Consider the following 21,743-nt stretch of genomic DNA (forward strand, 5'->3'; position numbering starts at 1 on the left):
AAATTAAATTATAAAAAATTTATTCGTTAATAAAACAAAATAATAACAAAAATTAACAAGAATTAAAATTAAAAATGTCTTTGCAGTCAAATTTAAACAACTACTTTAGCGGGAGCAGCAGCGAAAGGGGTGGCGAAACCAGCAGCATAAGGAGCGGCATAGTGAGCGGGAGCAGCAGCATAGGGAGCGGCATAGTGAGCAGGGGCAGCAGCATAAGCAGCGTAGGGAGCAGCATAAGGAGAAGCTACAGCATAAGGAGCAGCAACACCAGCTGGGCCTACAAATTTAGCGGGAGCAGCATAAGCAGCGGGAGCGGCAAAAGCAGCAGGTGCGGCAGCATAAGCAGCAGGGGCAGCAAAAGCAGCTGGGGCAGCGGGAGCACCAGCTACATAACGGCTAGAGATGGGAGAAGTGTAACCGAATGGGGTGGTGGTGTATGAAGACAAAGTGCCATCGTAGTTGTGACGAACATCAATTTGTTGACTACCACCAGCGGCATACAAAGGAGCATTGGCATAAGCTACGGGAGCAGCAGCAAAAGCAGTGGGATGAACAACACCGGCAGCAGCAACAGCGAAGCAAGCAGCAAAGACAGCAACCTTTAAAATGAATAAAGTAGACATAATTAGTAATTTATTTAATAGTTTCCTAAAATTCCCACAAACTTACGAATTTGAACATTTTGAAAGGATTTAAAATAGGTTTCTTTGGTTAGTTTATTGAGGTATGGTTAAATGGTTAATGATGACTACCTAATAATTGTTTTAAGCTTTTATAGTAATACAACTAAAGTATTTTCTTTTGATTTTTTTGTTGGTTACAATTTGGCAGATGACACCATAAACCAATAAATAAAATGTACTTTCATTCAGCTATGTGTACACGATTATAGTTACCAAACTTATTTACATGTACGATGGAGTATTGGGTTTAAAAACGTGATCTGTTTATAAAGTTTTTGAAAAGTAGTAGTTAATTTGTAGGCGTTTGTAGTCTCGAGACTTTTAATTCGGAAGGAAATAGTTTTTTTTTAAGACATTACATGTTTGTGTTTAGGTTTAAAATGCAATGATGACCTTGGTCATGTACTTTTAAGACATTTGAAATGCATTTGGCAAGTTTTATTTTACATTTTAACAGATGGCTAATCTTAGAGTTGGGGAATAAATATGTAATACTTTTTGTATTTGGTTGTTTACATATTTAATTGTTATACTTATGTTTTCAATTGTTGGCATAGTTTTTAATGAGTTCAAGTTTAATTATAACAAATAGGTTTCCAGGTTTGAACACCTTGAAACATTGCCTAACATTTGAGCGAAATGGAAGATTTATCATATATAACAATTAATTTAGTTCACAAGATATCTATAAATCCTGACTATTGATGAAGAATCCATATCAGAACGGACAGAAAATTGCTATTTTCGGATTTGACATCTTCGATTTAAATGAAATTTACAACACATATTACGGTTCCAAAGGGTTCCTCAAATCAATGACTTTTTCATCGGAAAACCTTTCCATTTCTATTTGCTTAAATTTGTATATGAATTTATATAAAAAAACGTACTTTTAATAACGTTTTTTTTATAACTCCTGAACTAATCGAGTCTCCATCGAAAGTTTTTTGCACTAATATAGTAGAGAGTATAGGTGTCCCGCGATCTTTGAAATTTTTTACATTGATCGCCGAATATTGACCTTTAACCTTTCGGAAGTAAACAATTTTATTCACACCATTTTAAAAAAAGTATATTTGGCTTTAAAATTGATTCGAATATTATGCTGTTCTTTAAGTAGTTTCAATGCTATGGGCAATTATGTGTATATAATTTTAGACAATTTTAACAAATTTCTAAATTTTCAGAATCACTTGAATATATGTATTTAGAAATCACCCGATCTAATTTTTGGACGAACTGAACTTAGTTGGACATAGTTCCCATACAAGAACAACTTCGTAAAATCACTTTAACGAGCATAAATCTTCGAATAGAGCGAAATCACGAAATCTAATTACAGGATTTCCATAATATGACCCATTATCCCACTCTGCAAATCACATTGTTTATCCATTGTTGATCTGATTAAATTGGCAATCATCCTTCTTGTCTTTGGATTTGGTCTGCTGTGTGCCTGCCTCGTAAGCGAATGTCGACACTTTTATCTAACATGTTGCGGGCCTGTGAATTTTGGGTGGATTTCAAGCTTTTTATACCCTACACCACCATAGTGGGGAGGGTATAATGCGTTTGTGCAGATGTTTGTAACGCCCAAAAATATTAGTCTAACACCCACCTTGAAGTATACCGATCGACTTAGTATCACTTTCTGAGTCGATTAAACGATGTCCGCCCGTCCGTCTGGTCGGCTGGCTGTCCATGTAAACCATGCGCAGAGTACAGGTCGCTATTTTGAAGACATTTCGATAAAATTTGGTACATATTACTTCTTCGGCCCAAGGACAAAGCCTATTGAAACTGGCTGACATCGGTCCATTATTTCACCTAGCCCCCATACAAATGTCGTTCCGAAATTGGACTTTATCGGTCATAAATTTTTAATTTCTAAATGTATCTCCACAAATTGCGCTCCAAATAAGTTTTGTATATACAAAATTCATGTCACCAAATTTTGTTACGATCGGTCCATAATTAGTCATAGCTCCCATATAGACCCGCTTCCGAAAATCACTTTAACGTGCATAAATCGCTTTAAAATGTTGGTATACTCACAAAATTCAACATAGTAAACTTTCATATAGACACAAATCACACCACCTAATTTCATGGTAATCGGTCCATAATTGGTCATAGCCCCCGTATAAGGACCACTTCAGAAAATCAGTCAAAAATATAAGTTATTGAAATTTTAAAAGAAAAATGTTTTTGCTCTTTTACTTAGTGTAGGGTATTATATGGTCGGGCTTGACCGACCATACTTTCTTACTTGTTTTAAATATTTTTCTACATGTTTCTTGATCTTAGTTTTTGCAATGGGAACGTTTAGATCTTTGTGATATACCAGGGGGCAAATGTTATCATTCTTAAAAACTTTTTCAATAATTGAAGCTGGGGCCGTATCTCATAGCTGGACCCTATAACAGCATATATGTTTTATGATCGAGTTACAAAGTAGAACTTTACAATCCAAACTAAGCATAGAGTTTATGTCAATAAGACAACTAATTTGAATTCATTTTAATTTCATTTGTGTCAACTTTGCATCTCTATGACTTTTCCATGTAAGGCGACGATCTAGATGTATAAGTAACTAGACGCTTCTTGAGGCTTTTTAAGAATGCTTAGAATAGCAGTCTCATCATTGTTAGTTGGCATATCAGACGTATGTATATATCAAGTATAAAAAGTGTCCCAGGATACTGCCTTGGGGAACTCCGGCTTCCATGGGTTGCGGAGGACTTAAAAAGTTAAATAATTTTCCAATATCTTGTATTAGTAGTTGTAGATATATTCTGGGTCCTCATAGGATTGTAAGACGATCCAGCTATGTCCGTCCATCCGTCTGTCTGTTCAAAACACGATAGAATCCAAACAAAAGGAGATAGCTGGCTGAAATTTTCTACAAATACTCTCTGTTGATAAAGTTTGAAAATGTTCAATATCGGTCCTTGATTTCACCTAGCCCCCATACAAATGTCCCCCCGGAATACTGTTTGAACAGTTATAAATATGTTGATTATGCGGCAATTCTGATAAAATTTTACACAAATTAGTTCTAAGTACTGTGAAGTTATACTGTAAAGTATGGTGAAAATCTGGCAACATTTGTCCCTAGTCCCCATACAAGATCCCCCTCATAAAATCACTTGAAGATTCATCATTGTCTTATAATAATAAATAACGTGATGAAATTGGACAAAAACAAGTTTTATATGAACCAACATCTTTCCAGCAACTATTGTGAGGATCGGTCCATAATTGGCCCAACCCCCAATATAACCACTATATAAAAAAAATTCAATATTCGCAACAGCCGAATATAAGACTCTTACATGTTTTTTTTTTAATTTCACATCTTTTCAAATAATTATCTCAAATAATGAACACCTTTTTATATTTCAAAGTTGCAACGTTTCGGTGCAGTCATTGAAACGTTACTAATTTTAGCGCATCATCATTGTGCAATGAGTTAAAAGTCTCATATATTGGATAGTGAAGATTAAGGATTACAAAAAAATAAAAATTGTTTAATTAATATTTAAAAAAAGAACAATAAATATTTATTCATTATTAACAAACAAAACAAAAAGTAAGTAAGACAAAATTTGTAGTAAACAAATTTAAACAACTACTTTAGCGGGGGCAGCAGCAAAATGAGGAGCAGCATAAGGAGCAGCATAATGAGCGGCATAGGGAGCAGCATAAGGAGAAGCTACAGCGAAAGGTGTAGCAACACCAGCGGAAGCAACATATTTAGCAGGAGCAGCGTAGGCAGCAGGAGCGGCATAACCAGCATAAGCGGCAGGAGCAGCAAAGGCAGCTGGGGCAGCGGCATAAGCAGCAGGGGCGGCATAACGAGCATAAGCAGAGGGAGCGGCAAAAGCTGCTGGTGCGGCATAGGCAGCAGGAGCACCGGCTACATAACGGCTAGAGATGGGAGAAGTGTAACCGAATGGGGTGGTGGTGTATGAAGACAAAGTGCCATCGTAATTGTGACGAACATCAATTTGTTGGCTGCCACCAGCGGCATACAAGGGAGCGTTAGCATAAGCTACAGCAGCGGGAGCAGCAGCAAAAGCTGTTTGATGAACAACACCGGCAGCAGCATAAGCGAAGCAGGCAGCAAAGACAACAACCTATTAAAGTGATGTAGTAAATTAATAAAATGTATTTATTTCAAACATTTTTTTAATACAACTTACAAATTTGAACATATTGAAGGTGTCCAAATTCAATTTGGACACTTAATTAAAAATTTAAATCTTTTTTTTTAACAAGCAAATTCAAAAATAACAAAACAAAAATTTTATATATTTCTAATTATTATTGTACGCTAGCAACCCTTATAAAATTAGTTTTAAGTGGAATAGAATCTATTACAAAACACATTATATTTGGAAATAAGTTGCTACTACTGAAAATAATAGCAAAATATCTTCGGTTTTAGCAAAAACCGAAGTTTCTTGAATTGAAATTGTCCCTAAACTTTTACTTACCTTAGAACTATCATACCTTGAAGTACTCATTATATTGAATTTATACTCCTATACTAAATTGAATTGATACTCCTTATACTTACCTAAAGTGAAATTATATTCATTATATCTACTTACCTACATTGAATTTATAATAAAATTGGTTAAAAAGAAAATCATTATTTTATTCTTGGCGATTAAAACCAGAGGTGAGAATTCAAACTCTATCCCACTAAATATAAATAGAAGAAGAAATTAATCTCTTTTCTTTCTTTTATTTTCCCTATAATTGTAATTACTCAATTTATGAGTAATTATAATTGATATCTCCTTCATAGATTCTCCCCGCATCCCTCTGCGCTATAAAATCTACGAGGAGATTTTAATAATAATACACACATTATTACATGGTCCATTCGAGTCTCTAAATTACTAGCCATCAAACAAACAAACAAAATCTCTGCATAAAAACAACAAGAAGAGATCAACATGAGGTAAATGACAAAATAAAAGAACAAATCTCATCAGTATTAAATCAATCATCACAAAGTAAGTTACTTATATTAAATTAAAATCCCACACATAAATACAAGCAAACATACCAACAAAAACATACAACAAACGCGAAAAATATTAAAATCGTAAAAAACAAAAGCAACGAGTGCAAAAAGTAAAAAAAAAAATAGAATAAAACCCATAAATCTTACAACTAAATAACAAAAAGTGTTTGAATTTGAAAATATAAAAAAGAGTACATATATTGTAATAATTTTATAGTAAAAATAAGAAAAAATTGCACTTATTAAAAAATATACATAAGTATATACATATATATGTACATACAGTTAAACAAAAAAAATTGCACTTATCCCAAAATCTGTACATACAGTTTTTAACAAAAATAAAAATTGCACTTAGCCCTAGAAATATGTATGTATATAGTCCGCCATATTAATTTACACAAAAAGTAAAAAATTCCAAAAAGCCAAAAAAAAAAAAAACCAAATATACCTATTTTGCGTATATAATTCGCCATATTAATTTATCAAAAAAAAAAAAAAAGTAAAAAATTTCATAAAAATATATATTGCACGTATAAAATTCGCCATATTAATTAGCAACTCGAAGAAAAAGAAATAAAAATTTTCGCCATATTAAGTCAAAAAAAATATAGCAAAAAATTATATATTTTGCGCCATATTGAAATTTAAAATTTTAAAGCATATGTATGTATCCCTAAAAGGAAAGATCAGTGCGCTATATTAAATAAAACGGACAACAAATTGATCTTCATTTTTTAAAAAGTAAAACGGTATATATACATATATAAGAAAATTTTTCTAATTTAACGGCATAATTTTTCCTACCTAATATACATAATTTTTTTCCTTACCCAATAGTGTTCTTAAGTACATACATATATATAAAAAAAAAAAGTGTCCCGCTATTTCTATCCAGTTTAACATAAAAAAAAAAGAAACGAAAAATAAGAAATAATAAACGAGAAAATAAATGTTGTATGCCTTCGTTGGAATTTAAGGTATTTATAATTGCATTTACATTAAAACAAAATCAAAATACATAATACATAAAAAGAACAAATTTAAAAAGAAATGATACACCAAAAGTAATTAAATTAGCCCAAGAAAGTGTTTAAGTTTATAACATTTTCTCTTCTCAAGTTACATAAAGTGCTCTTGAAATTTATCGTACTTTGCTCTCTTAAGCTGTAATTTTTTTTCAACCACCAAATTTTTTTGTGAGCTCCTTTTTTATGATAAATCGAAAGTGATCCAAATTTAAGAGTAAAATATTGCAATAATTGTAAATAAATTAAAAGTTATTGCAAATAAAGTTTATAACTCGTCGAAAACGAAATCTGTTCTCTTCTAATGTGGTGTAATACATTTTTGTTCGTGTAATTTTAATAAAAGGGTAATTACTCTTTAACATTAAATTATTTCCAACATAACACATACAGTCCATTGCAAAAAACTAAAAAAAATTGTACATATAAGCTTAAAAAACACGATCTATACATAATTACACAAGCTATTAGTAATTAAAAAATAGAGCACAAAAATTAATAATTATTTGGTGGAACAGTGAACGATATTTATTGAAAAACAAAAAAATCCATAATTTGTTTATACTGAACCTTCACATATACAATAAATTTCAAATTGCACTAAAATTCCCATCCCTGGTATATAATAAAAACATTTTGTGTATGCAATTATCAACAAGGGTTACCATTGAGCTCCTTTTTGGTAATTAAAAAATTAACATAAATTTAAACAAAATAAAACTAGCAGAAGGAATTTACAATTAATAATTAAAATCAACAAACAAATTTTGAAAAATTTAAAGATTTTCTTATATAATAGAAAATTAAAATTCAAAAACATTTATTTCTCTTCTCATAATTTAAATTATTCAATACAATACAACTTGGTTCTATACCTAATTAAACTATTGTTTTGAAAAGCTAATCGTTACCTAAGATCAAGAATAAACATTTTATCTCTACACTAATTTGGCAAATGCTCATTTATTATAATTATTTGTCAAGCTTTACATTATTTTGAATACAATTTTTAGAAAATTGCTAGTGATTATCTCATATAATCCCCTACAATAATCCATATTTGTCTTAAAGTTAGCTAATATTTACCAATCTATCACTTTTTTCATATTCTCATTTAAATTTAACTAGATAACAGGTATCTAGTGCTATAATTATATAGCCTCAATTACGGAAAGAGAATATAATAAAAAGCAATTTAAAAACTCAAAAACTCACTATTTAGCCTAACGCTGACTAGATAACAGGTATCTAGTGCTATAAACATATAGCCCCTTAATCCTTAAATAGTGCTAAATAGTAAGATTCGATGTTTTGCTTAGTTTAGCCCTAAAATATTGGTAAAATAATTGGAAAAAAAAAATTTTACTTTTTTAAAGAACAATCTTAAAAATTCACCAATCCATTACCTTTTCATAGTATCACTGTAATTTCAACTAGATTACAAGTATCTAGTGATATTTCCTTATAGTCCCTCACTAAATAAAGGTAATAAACAACAAAGTAAATTAAATACTATAATTATATACCCCTAACTCTGAATAAGTACTATTGCTAAACTCTAAAATTCACTATATTCCCTTGTATATCCTTAAGACCTTAGCTACAGAACAGCGTACTTTTTTATCCATAACAAATTTCTAAGATAAACATTTATTTGTTCCCATTCATGACATCTACATCTGGTAGCATGACTTCCACATCTCACAAAACGACATCCGAATCTCGTAGCGAAGCAAATTCTTCTCCTAAAGAGAGGTTTGTATTTGATTGCGACCATTTACTTCAGTTTTGTAATAAATTCAATAGAACACCTGTAGAAGAACAGAGTGAATCAGTTTTAGAAGTCAAGCTCAAAGATTTAGAATCGAGATGGGCTAAAGTGGATTCTTCGTATGAAAGAGTTATGTTAGCTCATGATGATGTAGCCAAACCCGAATTTAAGGATGCATCCAAAAAAAATTTCGATGCGTGTGTAGATGCATATTACCTTTGTATTTCTCAAATCCTCGACTTAATGAAGGCAGTCCATAGTGATACTTCTAATGTTCCAGGATTTGAAGCAACAGCCCGTTACTCACTACCACAACAAGCTCTAACACAAAATTTTGTCTCCGGTAATGCCAGTAATTGTATCAAACTCCCTCCATGTGATACAGAGGTATTCAAAGGCAGTTATGAACAATGGCCCTCATTTAGAGACATGTTTACTGCCGTTTACATAAACCACTCAAAACTTTCTCCCGTCACAAAATTATATCACCTCCGAAACAAAACAAGAGGTGAAGCAGGAGACATTGTGAAACGGTACCCATTAGCTCATGAAAATTTTGATCTCGCTTGGAATGCACTGAAATCTCGTTATGAAAATAAACGAGTTCTGGTTGACAACCAAATTAAAATTCTCTTCAATATACCTCCAGCTATTCATGAAGATAGCGAATCAATTAGAAGAATACAATCTTCGGTTAGTGACTCCCTCGCAACTCTTAAAACTCTCGGTGTAGCAGTAGAGAGCTGGGACCCTATTCTAATCCGCTTAATTTCAACAAAACTGCCAGATTTCACTCTTTCTCTTTGGGAACAATCGTTAAGTTCTCCCCGTGAACTCCCAAAGTGGTCTCAAATGTCTCAATTTCTCATTGATAGATATGAGGCAGTAGAACGTCTGACAAGTATTAGAACTTCTAAGGACTGCTTTAGTATTACAAATGGTTCCCAAAATAACATTCAGACTTATACCTCTCAAGAACATCTTAGCGAAATTCTTTGTAAGCTCTGCGATGAAAATCATTCCTTAAGAACTTGTCCCAAATTTAGAACCTTTACGGTTCAACAAAGAGTTGATTATGTCTTCAAAAACAAGTTTTGCAATAATTGCTTAGCCTCGTCTCATTTAAAAGCAAATTGTAAAAGCAAACATACTTGTCTCTATTGTAAGAAAACACACCACACTTTGTTACATATGACAAAAAGATCTCAAAATTTAACCCCAAAAACCGAAAGTTATCAACAAAAAGACAGCTCGTTGAATAAAAATAACAATGCTCAAAGTACCTCCTCTAACACTACTCAAATTATGCAACAGAATACGCAAATTGAGCTCCCTCACACATCTACTCAAATTCAAGCTAATTGCTCTACTAGTAATGAAAATATTCTTTTACGTACTGCATTAATGCAGATAGAATTCCGAGGTGAGCTCTTTACAATAAGAGCCTTAATCGATCCCGGCTCTCAACGAACATTTTTAACCGAAAGGATAAGAAGTCGGCTTCAACTTCCATTTAAGAAATCGCACTTTGAAATTGTTGGTATTGGCGGACAAAAACAAGCTGCTAGCAAAGAGTGCGAGTTGGTATTATATGCTAAAAGATACAACTTGAAAATCCCCATTAAGGCAATTGTGTTACCTAAAGTAACAAAACATCTCCCATCATGTACGTTTGAAGCCCCTAAATCACCCGAACTAAAAGAGTTAGATTTAGCAGATCCAACTTTTAACAAATCATCCCAAATCGATCTCATTCTGGGCAATGATTATGAACGTTTTATAAATATTGAGGGCATGAAGAAAAATATTTGTGGCCAAACCTCGGCCTATAACACAGTTTTTGGGTGGGTACTTAGTGGTCCCATGAAAACAGAAACTATTCAAGCTTTTTCAACCTCAGTCTTCACTTCTGAGACTTCAGAACTCAACTCTATCCTAAAAAAGTTTTGGGAGCAAGAAGAAATTCCCTCAGCTAATCCAATCTCAGAGGAAGATGAAATCTGTGAGAAACTCTATTGCGAAACAACAACACGAAACGAAAACGGCAGATATGTAGTTAGGTTGCCTTTTAAGAAAGAATATCCCGAAAAGCTCTTTCTTGGTTCTTCACGGTTTGTAGCATTAGCCCAATATTCCAGAATGGAAAAAACTCTTTCAAAAGATCCCGAGCTACAAATCCAATATAAGGCGGTCTTAAGCGAATATCTGACTCTTGATCACATGGAGGAAACTTCATCTCAAGAAATCATTTCACAAAGTAAATACAGCTCATTCTATCTACCTCATCATGCGATTGTTCGCCCAGAACACAAAACCACAAAAGTGAGAGTTGTATTTAATGCCTCGAGAAAAACAAAATCTCAGTGCTCTCTCAATGATGTACTTTACACAGGTCCCATATTACAAAATTCTTTAATTACTATAATTCTGAATTGGAGAAAATATAAATACGTATTCAATGGTGATATACAAAAGATGTATCGCCAGATTCTAATACATCCCGATGATAGACCCTTTCAGAAAATTATTTTCCAACCACAACAAGACGGTCCCATTAAAGATTTTCAGTTAAAAACTGTTACTTTCGGAGTAAATTGCGCCCCTTATCTCGCAATTCGCACGCTTAATCAGCTAGCATCCGATTCTGAATCCCAATATCCGAAAGCATCATCTATTTTGCGATCAGAAACATACGTTGATGATATTCTCTCCGGAGGTTTCTCTATAGAGGAGACTCTATCGGCTCAAACTGAACTCATTAACGCATTAAAATCAGCTGGATTACCCTTAAAGAAAATCACTGCTAATGATTCTCAATTACTCACTCATTTACCAAAAGAAGATCTATATGATTTAGATTTTCTTCGTTTTCACGAATCAAGCTCAACCAAAACTCTTGGTATAAAGTGGAACGCACTTACAGATACATTCAGTTATTCTTTTTCTCCATTCGATCAATCTACAAGCATCACTAAGCGCCAAATTTTATCCTCAGTTGCCAAACTTTTCGATCCTGCTGGATGGCTATCTCCCATAGTCATCAGAGCAAAAATACTAATGCAACAGCTATGGTTAGAAGGTTTGGATTGGGATGAAGAAGTTTCACCAGAATCTCTTCAAAATTGGAACAGCCTCGTTCAAGATATTGCAAAGATAGAATCAATCTCCATTCCTCGTTGGCTACAATACACGCCATCAGATTCAGTTCAAATACATGGGTTCTCAGATGCTTCCAAAGCCGCATATTGTGCTACCGTCTACATTCGCTGTCAGACTGAGACACACAATACCTTCTCAAACTTATTAACTGCGAAAAGCAAAGTATCTCCAATACAAACTATTTGTCTCCCACGTTTAGAACTCAACGGTGCAGTTTTATTGGCAAATCTAGTGCGCTATGTTACGTCATCATTGAATTTTAACAATACAGAAATATATCTCTGGACTGATTCGTCTATAGTCCTAGGTTGGCTCTCCAAACCCCCTTCAACATGGGAAACTTATGTTGCGAATCGCATTTCTCAAATTCATAGTCTCGTTCCAAATGCAACATGGCGTCATGTGTCCACCCACGATAATCCAGCAGATCTTGGAACCCGTGGCTGTAGGCCTCAAGATCTTACGCATAATACCCTTTGGTGGCACGGACCATCATGGTTGCATAAACCCTCGTCAGAATGGCCAAAGCGTAACCCACTCAAAATAGTCGAAAAAACTAATGAAACACAAACTTTGCTCACAGAAGTTCAAGAAGATGATATTCTTAATAGATTTTCCTCGTACCACAAAGCTTTACGTGTGATAAGTTACGTTTTTCGATTCTTTAATAAATGCATAAAGAAAATAAGGCCAAATATATCTCATATATCTCAAAATGAACTAACTTATGACGAACTAAAATTTGTAAAATCTAGACTTCTCATTCGGTCTCAGAAAACATACTATTATGAAGAATATCAGTGTGTGTCTAGATCTCAAACCATAAGTAATAAAAGTTCCTTAAAACCACTTAACCCATTTCTTGACTCAAACTCAATCCTTCGGGTCAATGGCAGACTAGCTCGTTCGTCTCTACCATACAATGAGCGTTACCCCATAATACTGCCAAGCAATTCCAGATTTTGCCATCTCTATCTCACTCACTTGCACAATTTTCTAGCTCATGCTGAATGTAGTCAAATGTGTCGAATGGTTCAGACCGAATTTTATATTTTCAGGCTCAAACCCCGAGTGAAGAAAATAATTCGACACTGTAAAACTTGCATTATTCACAAACAGCAGCCATGTTCGCAAATAATGGCTCCATTACCCCCAGAAAGATGCAATCTGTCACCTCCATTTCAGATCACTGGTATTGACTTCGCTGGCCCGTTTGAGATCAAAACTTCACTCTTACGAAAGTCTGCACTTGTAAAAGGCTATGTATCTGTTTTCGTTTGCTTTAGCACAAAAGCACTTCACTTGGAACCATGCTCAGACTTGTCGACCGCTGCATTTCAGGCCGCATTCTCTCGCTTCATCGGGAGGCGGGGGCTCCCCCAAAGGGTAGTATCTGACAATGGAAGGAACTTTTTAGGTGCAAGTAGATTACTCCAACGCGAATTTAGTATATTTGTAAAAAATGCAGCCCAAGATATATCCCAAAAGTACATTACACATGGCTTCGAGTGGAAATTTATACCACCACACGCTCCCCACATGGGCGGCTTATGGGAAGCCGCTGTTAAAAGTTTTAAGTTCCATCTGAAACGAGTCACTGGAGCCCAAAGGTTCACTTTTGAAGAATTCTCCACAATTCTAGCTCGTATTGAAGGTATTCTCAACTCTCGCCCAATATCTGCATTATCAGAGGATCCTTCAGATTTAACCGCTTTAACTCCCGGTCATTTTTTAAGAGGTGCGCCTCTGATTGCTTTTCCAGAACAAGACATTCAGAATATTTCTCTTATAAATAGATGGGAAAAGCTCAAGGTAATCCACCATCAATTCTCGATCAGATGGAAAGAAGACTACTTAAAATCGTTACACAAACGATATAAATGGAAGAACTCAGTTCCAAATATACAAATCGGAGATCTTGTAGTTGTGATGGATGATTTGCAACCACCTTACGAATGGCGATTAGGTAGGATTGTAAAGACTTATCCCGGCTCAGATGAAAACGTGCGTACCGCTGACGTACGCATTGCCACAGGAATCATTACTAGACCAATAGTAAAATTGTGTCACCTTCCTTTTATGATTGATGAAAATTCTAATTAACTAATTTTAAATCCACTATAACTCTGTTATATAAATGTCAAATCCTACAATACACACATACTCTAGTTTCCATAAGACATTCATTAATACTTTAACTCATTTTTATTCGTATCTCATATTCATACTTGCTTCAATATTCTCCAATTTTAGTAGCTACATATTAATATAATACGCCTGTTTCTTTTCTCTAGCTCAAGAACCAACCGAAGACTAACCGCGACTCGACCGAGTCCTCGCTTAAGCTCTCGCCTAAGGTCACGCAGAAGCTCGAGTCAATCTAGACAACCCCAAAATCGTAACAACACTCGACGTATCATTCACCGCGATCCGGACGTGTATAAGTGTGTGCTTTGTACAAGCTTTCACGCTCTGAGGTTTTGCCGCAAATTTTTGAAGATGTCAGTCGAAATGAGAGAAGAAATGGTCGAGAGCAACCACTATTGCATAAACTGTTTGGCCAGAAGTCACGATCTGAGATCATGCACATCAATGGATACCTGCAAAAAGTGCGATAGGTATCACCACACCCTTTTACATCCAACACCACAACGCTCTAGACAGCACCGAAGTACTGTCACCAATCAACAACATCAACAGCAACCACAAATACGTCAGCAGCAACTACCATCACATCAACAGCCGAATCAACAACCATTACCACCAACCCCTGATGCCAAGCTACTTGCAGAAGCAATCAAATCGTTAGCCCAAGTATTGTGTGCCACAGATAATAAGACGCCATCTGTTGCCTAAAGCTGAGGCTGGCGCCATGTCCAAATTCAATTTGGACACTTAATTAAAAATTTAAATCTTTTTTTTTAACAAGCAAATTCAAAAATAACAAAACAAAAATTTTATATATTTCTAATTATTATTGTACGCTAGCAACCCTTATAAAATTAGTTTTAAGTGGAATAGAATCTATTACAAAACACATTATATTTGGAAATAAGTTGCTACTACTGAAAATAATAGCAAAATATCTTCGGTTTTAGCAAAAACCGAAGTTTCTTGAATTGAAATTGTCCCTAAACTTTTACTTACCTTAGAACTATCATACCTTGAAGTACTCATTATATTGAATTTATACTCCTATACTAAATTGAATTGATACTCCTTATACTTACCTAAAGTGAAATTATATTCATTATATCTACTTACCTACATTGAATTTATAATAAAATTGGTTAAAAAGAAAATCATTATTTTATTCTTGGCGATTAAAACCAGAGGTGAGAATTCAAACTCTATCCCACTAAATATAAATAGAAGAAGAAATTAATCTCTTTTCTTTCTTTTATTTTCCCTATAATTGTAATTACTCAATTTATGAGTAATTATAATTGATATCTCCTTCATAGATTCTCCCCGCATCCCTCTGCGCTATAAAATCTACGAGGAGATTTTAATAATAATACACACATTATTACAGAAGGAGTTTGTGGTATTTTTTTTGGAATGTTAATCTTAGTATTGACACTGAGTTAGTGATGTCTTCTGCAAAATTTTGTCAATCTTTTATAGTAATATAATACTAAAACAATTGTTGTAAAGTTTTTGAGTTTTTGTGCACTTGTTTAAATTAAATACATAATTAATGTCATGTTTATTTAATTTAATGCAAATTGTAATCAAGTTTAAAATATTTAATTTTTGGTAGTAGGCGCATGGATTAGAGATGGTTGTTTAGTAATTATTTTAGTATTTGCGAAATTTTAATAACTTGCTTTGTATAATATATATGTATAAGTTAGCAGTAGATCCCATTTCAAAATCTTTATATATCAAAAAGGTTTTTTGTATGTATGTTCCGAATGAACTCAAAAACTTCTGGACCGATTTTGAAGAAATTTTCAGGGAATCTTCAGAATTGGACAGCGGTAATACTGCAAAAATGGTTGTTTGTATGTATGTTGTATGTATTGTGGGCAGAGGGGCGTGAAAAAATCAAATTTTTATATTATACCGCTAATGCCATCTACATATACATATATATAACAAGTAAGATATATTCGTCTGTGTCGAATCTTATATACCCTTCATCAAATAATACTTTAAAACAAATTTTTTAGGTAAACAAAATTAAAATTTTGTTTTCGAAATTGATTTTTAATTTTTTTTAAAAAAGTTTTTTCCAATTTTTTTTTTAAATTTTTTTTATAAATTTTTAATAAATTTTTTAAAAAAAAAAAATTTATAAACATATTGCTGACCTCTGGGAACATATTGTTGACTTTGTAGAAATTGTTCGGCAACATGTTGCTGTACTCTGGAAAGAAATTGTTAAATTCTAGCAACATGTTGCTGAACACTATCAAGATGTTGCTGAACTTTAGAAACATGTTGCTGAATATTAACAACATGATGTCTAGCAACATATTCTTTCATGAAATTATACTTTAAAAAAAAATATGTTGCTGAACACTACCAACATGTTGCTGAACTCTAGCTACATGTTGTTGAAAAGGATTCAGCAACATGTTGCTGTACTCTAGAAATAAATTGTTGAATTCTAGCAACATGTTGAAACATTAACACTAGCAACATGTTGCTAAACTCTGTAGAAATTTTTCAGCAACATGTTGAAGTACTCTAGAAATAAATTGTTGAATTTTAGCAAGATGTTGCTGAACTCTAGCCACATGTTGCTGAACTCTAGCTATATGTTGCTGAACACTTGCAGCATGTTGTTGAACACTAGCAATATGTTGCAGAACTATAGCACTATATAGAACTATTTCCTATATACAGGCTTTCAAGGCAAGTGATTGTTGTAAAAAATGAAAAAAAAAAATTTTGGTTACAAAATTATTTTTCTCGACAAAAAATATTCTAAGGGCCAGCAACGAGGACCGGGTTCAGCTAGTTTTAAATGCATGATTCTAGCAATGTGAAATTTACTACTGTTGTTTTCTAGTATCATACTAACCAGATAAAGTTTTTATACAAAAAGAACAACAATTGCTTTGTATAGTACTATATAGTACTATATTCATATTTGCGAAAATTGCAGCTAGCTGGCTGCAATTTTCCACAAATTCTCTCTGTTAATAAGGTTTGTTTGATATTGAAAACGGATGATATCGTTCCATGAGTTCATCTATTCATAACTCTGAAATTATACTGTAAAGCAGTGTCGCCCAAGATCACAATTTCCTAGCACGCGTAATAGGGCAAGAAAATTCTGCTGACGTTACTTTGATACACAGAAACTATAAGCTTTTTTGTGTGTTTTCTTATAATGATCATGTGTTTGTTGCATTGTTTTCTTCGCAGAGTTTCTCAGTGTACGACTTTCATATGTTGAGTTGATTTTTATTCTCCGCTGTTTTAACACTGCTGTAAAGTATGGCGAAAATCAGCCAACATTTGTTCCTAGTCTCCAATAAGTTCCCACTCAGAAAATGACTTGAACATTCATAATTGTCTTATAATAAAAAAAAAATCATAATGAAATTGGACATAAACTAGTTTTCTATGAACCTACATCGTTCTAGCAACTTTTGTGAGGATCGGTCCATAATTGAACCTATATCCTATATCAGAAAAATATTTTATTGTCACATATTGATTGTGGGTTTACAAGTTTCGGCACAGCCGAATATAACACTCTTACTTGTTTTTTAAGTTCATATTTTTACAAACAATTAACACATTTTTATACTTCAAAAATGCAAATACTAATTTTACCGCCACGTTACTGTGCAATGAGTTAAAAGTCCCATACACCGGATATTCAAGATTAAGACTTACAAAAAAATTGTTTAATTAATATTTAAAAAAAAGATCAATAAATATTTATTCATTATTAACAATTACAAACCAAATGAAAAATTAAGTAGACAAATTTTGTCATAAATAAATTTAAACAACTACTTTAGCGGGGGCAGCAGCAAAATGAGGAGCGGCAAAACCAGCAGCATAATGAGCGCCATAAGGAGCAGCATAATGAGCGGCATATGGAGCAGCATAAGGAGAAGCTACAGCAAAAGGTGTAGCAACACCAGCGGGAGCAACATATTTCGCAGGAGCAGCATAAGCAGCAGGAGCGGCAAAACCAGCATAAGCAGCGGGAGCGGCATAAGCAGCAGGGGCGGCAGCATAAGCAGAGGGAGCGGCAAAAGCTGCTGGTGCAGCAGCATAGGCAGCGGGAGCACCAGCTACATAACGGCTAGAGATGGGAGAAGTGTAACCGAATGGAGTGGTGGTGTATGAAGACAAAGTGCCATCGTAGTTGTGACGAACATCAATTTGTTGACTACCACCAGCGGCATACAAAGGAGCATTAGCATAAGCTACTGGAGCAGCAGCAAAAGCAGTGGGATGAACAACACCGGCAGCAGCAACAGCCAAGCAGGCAGCAAAGACAACAGCCTGTTAAAGGGAGTAATAAATTAAAAATTTTACTTATTTTATAAATTGCAAAATACAACTTACGAATTTGAACATATTGAAAGAGTTTGAGGTTTTTGGTTTTTGTGGATTGTTAATCGAAGTATTGATACTGAGGTAGTGATGTCTCTTGGCTAATTGTTTTAACCTTTTATAGTAGTAAACAAACAAATCCAAACAATTTTTGTTTAATTTTAGTGTTGTGCACTTGTTTAAATTATACTTTGTATGTCAGGTACATTTTTATTGATTTAAATTAAATGCAAATTGTATTTTAATTTAGTTTAAAGTGGGTGGTAGGCGCGTGTCAGCTTCACGCGAGGAAAATTTATAAAATTATTTATAAAGAAATAAATTAATTTATGGCCTAAATATCGACTTTTAATTTCGAGTAATGTTAGACATATAGGCCCATAATCATAGTCAGAAATAAAGTATATTTTAAGAGAAATAAAGTCGTCTTTACTTAAGAGTGGACTTTAGGTCTACCATAGACAAGATAAAATATACTTTTGACGTTAAAGTCGACTGTAAATATAAAACTAGCTGAAGCTATTTTTAACTCATTTAACAACAGCATCAGCCGTTCTTCACCAAGTAATAGAGTTCGACAAAAAGTCAAAAATGTTTATGTTACAAGATATTGGCAGAAATTTTGCAATTGTTGAACAGTTGTCAATAAAATTAGTAACAAAATATCCTAAATATAATATTAATCTTATTTATTCTATTTTTCCACTTTTATTTATTTTTAATTAGCTAGGTCAGCTGTTCAGCGGTGCCACTTGTCTATATTTTGTTGTATATTGTATGAAAACATTTTCTATATTTGAGGCGGTACCCAGTTAAAGTCGGTTCAATTTAAAACATACTTTAATTTTGACTATAGTTGCAAAATAATTAAAAGTTGGTTTTTATATTAAAATTGTTTTTAAAAAGAACCGACTTTAGTGTTAGACTATGATTATGGGCCATAGTTTTTATCATTGATCTTCTAAATGACTATATAAAACGAAAGGTTTTGAAACTTGAATAACTTGTATGAAGTATTTTGGAAAATTTCGAATTAAGATTTTCCAGACAATATATAAAGACTTGTCTGTTTAATAATAATATTTGTAGATGTACTAAAGTGTTGATAGTGAATTAGTCTATCAGTCTGGGAGTTGTAGGTTCAATTCGCGCCATAGACTATGTTCTGATATGGAGACAAGGGACAATTCTATCACAACTTATAAGGGAGAATGTTGATTTGTATTTGTGAAAATTAATATTTAGCGAAAAAAAAACTTTTGGTGAAAAAAAAATTCGGGTTAAAAAATATTTTTTCCGATTTTGACACATTGTAGGTCCAACTTACTATGGTCTTATATACGTCATTGCAAATATCTTTGAAATATGTATCATTAGATATCCATATTGTCTATATTAATGAATCCAGATATACGTCAAAAAATAGGTCAAAAATCGAGGCTGTCCTGGTTTTATCCTTATATTTCAGCTATTTGTGGACCGATTTTAAATAGCAACCGTCTATGTAGATTAGAGTGGCTCTTAATAAACGAAAGTTGGATTTTGGCCATTCTCACCCCCAGTTTGGTGAACATTAGTAAAAAATCATCCTGAAAAAATTTTAGGTAAATCGGTTGGGGTTAAGACGTGCCTCTAGCCCTCTGAAGTTTTGAGATGCATTTACAAGGGGAAAAAAGGCATTTTTTTCAGTTTTTCTAAAAATGTTGCCATTAAAAAATTACTTTTCCAATTTAATTTAAAAGAATAGAAATGTGTACGCAATTGTCCTTCTAATGAGACATAAAAAACAGAAATTGGTCAAAAAATGTAAAAGTTATTAAAAAATCGCCAGGCCATTAACGTGTCTCAGGCAACTAGAACAAGAAAGGTAGGAACAAAATAAACATATTTTGATAAATATTAAAATAAAAGCTCGTTTTTACTTAAAATATGTCCATATTTACTTGTATATGAGTTTTTGTCTTCGTAGGATACCGTTAACCTATTCTTAGGTATGAACAAAAAAATAAAATTGTTTTAACGGCAGTTTCAAAACTCCATTTTAAAATTTTTAAAAATTTTGTTAAACAAATTTCAGAATTTTTTGATCATCTCATTGGGCTTTATTAAGAATATAATAGGGAATAAAAATGTGAAAAAATTATGAAAATATCTCTTATAGTTTTTCCGTACCTGCGATTTAAATTTAGAAATTTTCGAGAAAAACCAAATTTTTGACAATTTTTTGGCGAATGAGCTCTATTTCCTTACTCTTATGAATTTTAAGCAAAATTTATTCAGAATATTATAGTACAGATAATTCTAAATATACTCTGAAACTTTTACTAAAATCGGAAAACGTTAACCCTTAAATCGTGAAGGTCAAAGGTAAAATTTTTCAATTACACAATTTTATATTTTTAAATATCATTAAAAAAAAAATTTAAGAAATTTCAACGAATAAATTTACTTGGTTATTTATTCGCTCAATAATTCCATTATTTACAACAATCTATAAAGAAATAAACATATTTAACGCAGCATTTAAAATAATAAGCAATTATTTTAAAATTTATTCGGTTTTTTAGTCGTTTGGATTTTATAAATTTGAATCGCAAAACTATTTTTAGTCTTCAAATCAATAAATATTATTTGCTTACAAGAATCAATATGTGGGATTTTTAAGTATATTTAACGAATAATTTTGTATTCGGTTTTTTATTCGTTTGTATTTTTTTAAATTTGAATCACAGTCTTCTAGTATTTTATATATAAACAGTTTACAACAATCTATAGATTCGATTTTTAAGTAGTTTTAACGAATAATTTTTTATTCGGTCTTTTTATTCGTTTGTATTCTTTAATAATTTTGATCGCAAGACTATTTATAATTTTCAAAAGAGTTAGCAACAATTAATATATGGAATTTTCAAGTAAAATAATATTTTATTCCTTATTTTATTCGTTAGATTTTTTTTTTTAAAATTTGATCACGAAACTATTTGCAATCTTCAAGTGACAAATATAAATAGTATAAAGAAACAAATATGAATAATTTTTAAGTAAACATAAAGAATAATTTTGTATTCGGTTTTTTTATAGGATTTTTATATAAACTTAACGAATAATTTTGTATTCGTTATTTTTATCCGTTTGTATTTTTTTATATTTTTGATCGCAAGACTATTTAAAGTTTTCTAAACAGTTACCAACAATTAATATGTAGAATATTCTAGTAAAATTAACGAATAATTTTTTATTCGGTATTTTATTCGTTTGAATTTTTTTTTTAATTTTTATGAGAAACTATTTGCAATCTTTAAGTATCAAATATAAACAGTTTAAAGCAACAAATATGAATGATTTTTAAGTAAACATAAAGAATAATTCTGTTGTCGGTTTTTTATTCGTTGAAATTTATCGTAATTATAACCTGCACCGTCATAGTGGGGAGGGTATATTGGGTTAGTGCTGATGTTTGTAACGTTCAAAAATATTATTCCTGTCTGCTCCGGATCACTTTATGAGTCGATTATGCGATGTCCGTCCGTCTGTCT

The 21,743-nt window shown here is 32.6% G+C and overlaps 4 protein-coding genes across 4 annotated transcripts; 1 reads left to right on the plus strand and 3 right to left on the minus strand.

Annotated features, from left to right (window-relative positions):
* On the minus strand, positions 1-681 carry LOC135955901 (cuticle protein 16.5-like). The gene is made up of 2 exons (XM_065506306.1): positions 670-681; positions 1-599 (listed from the first exon to the last, which is right to left on the minus strand). The coding sequence occupies exons 1-2, from the start codon at positions 679-681 to the stop codon at positions 93-95; spliced, it is 519 nt and encodes a 172-aa protein (XP_065362378.1). The 3' UTR covers positions 1-92.
* A 3,528-nt stretch (positions 682-4,209) lies between these two features.
* LOC135955952 (cuticle protein 38-like) lies at positions 4,210-4,900 on the minus strand. Its single transcript, XM_065506386.1, has 2 exons — positions 4,889-4,900; positions 4,210-4,822 (listed from the first exon to the last, which is right to left on the minus strand). Exons 1-2 carry the CDS (start codon positions 4,898-4,900, stop codon positions 4,307-4,309), a joined length of 528 nt encoding a protein of 175 aa, XP_065362458.1. The 3' UTR covers positions 4,210-4,306.
* A 3,515-nt stretch (positions 4,901-8,415) lies between these two features.
* LOC135955312 (uncharacterized) lies at positions 8,416-14,063 on the plus strand. The gene is made up of 4 exons (XM_065505664.1): positions 8,416-8,504; positions 8,556-12,316; positions 13,148-13,491; positions 13,974-14,063. Exons 1-4 carry the CDS (start codon positions 8,416-8,418, stop codon positions 14,061-14,063), a joined length of 4,284 nt encoding a protein of 1,427 aa, XP_065361736.1.
* A 3,518-nt stretch (positions 14,064-17,581) lies between these two features.
* On the minus strand, positions 17,582-18,231 carry LOC135956067 (cuticle protein 12.5-like). The gene is made up of 2 exons (XM_065506555.1): positions 18,220-18,231; positions 17,582-18,156 (listed from the first exon to the last, which is right to left on the minus strand). The coding sequence occupies exons 1-2, from the start codon at positions 18,229-18,231 to the stop codon at positions 17,647-17,649; spliced, it is 522 nt and encodes a 173-aa protein (XP_065362627.1). The 3' UTR covers positions 17,582-17,646.
* Between the last annotated feature and the right edge of the window lie 3,512 nt (positions 18,232-21,743).

Source organism: Calliphora vicina, chromosome 3 (assembly GCF_958450345.1).
Source record: "Calliphora vicina chromosome 3, idCalVici1.1, whole genome shotgun sequence".
Taxonomy (NCBI): domain Eukaryota; kingdom Metazoa; phylum Arthropoda; class Insecta; order Diptera; family Calliphoridae; genus Calliphora; species Calliphora vicina.

What these genes read in the sequence shown, in the direction of transcription:
- LOC135955312 (XM_065505664.1), top strand. Translation starts at nt 8,416, where the DNA reads ATGACATCTACATCTGGTAGCATGACTTCCACATCTCACAAAACGACA. An exon ending in AATTCTTCTCCTAAAGAGAG is followed by an intron (nt 8,505 to 8,555) that starts GTTTGTATTTGA and finishes TAAATTCAATAG; the next exon opens with AACACCTGTAGAAGAACAGA. An exon ending in ATAGATGGGAAAAGCTCAAG is followed by an intron (nt 13,492 to 13,973) that starts GTAATCCACCAT and finishes TCTTTTCTCTAG; the next exon opens with CTCAAGAACCAACCGAAGAC.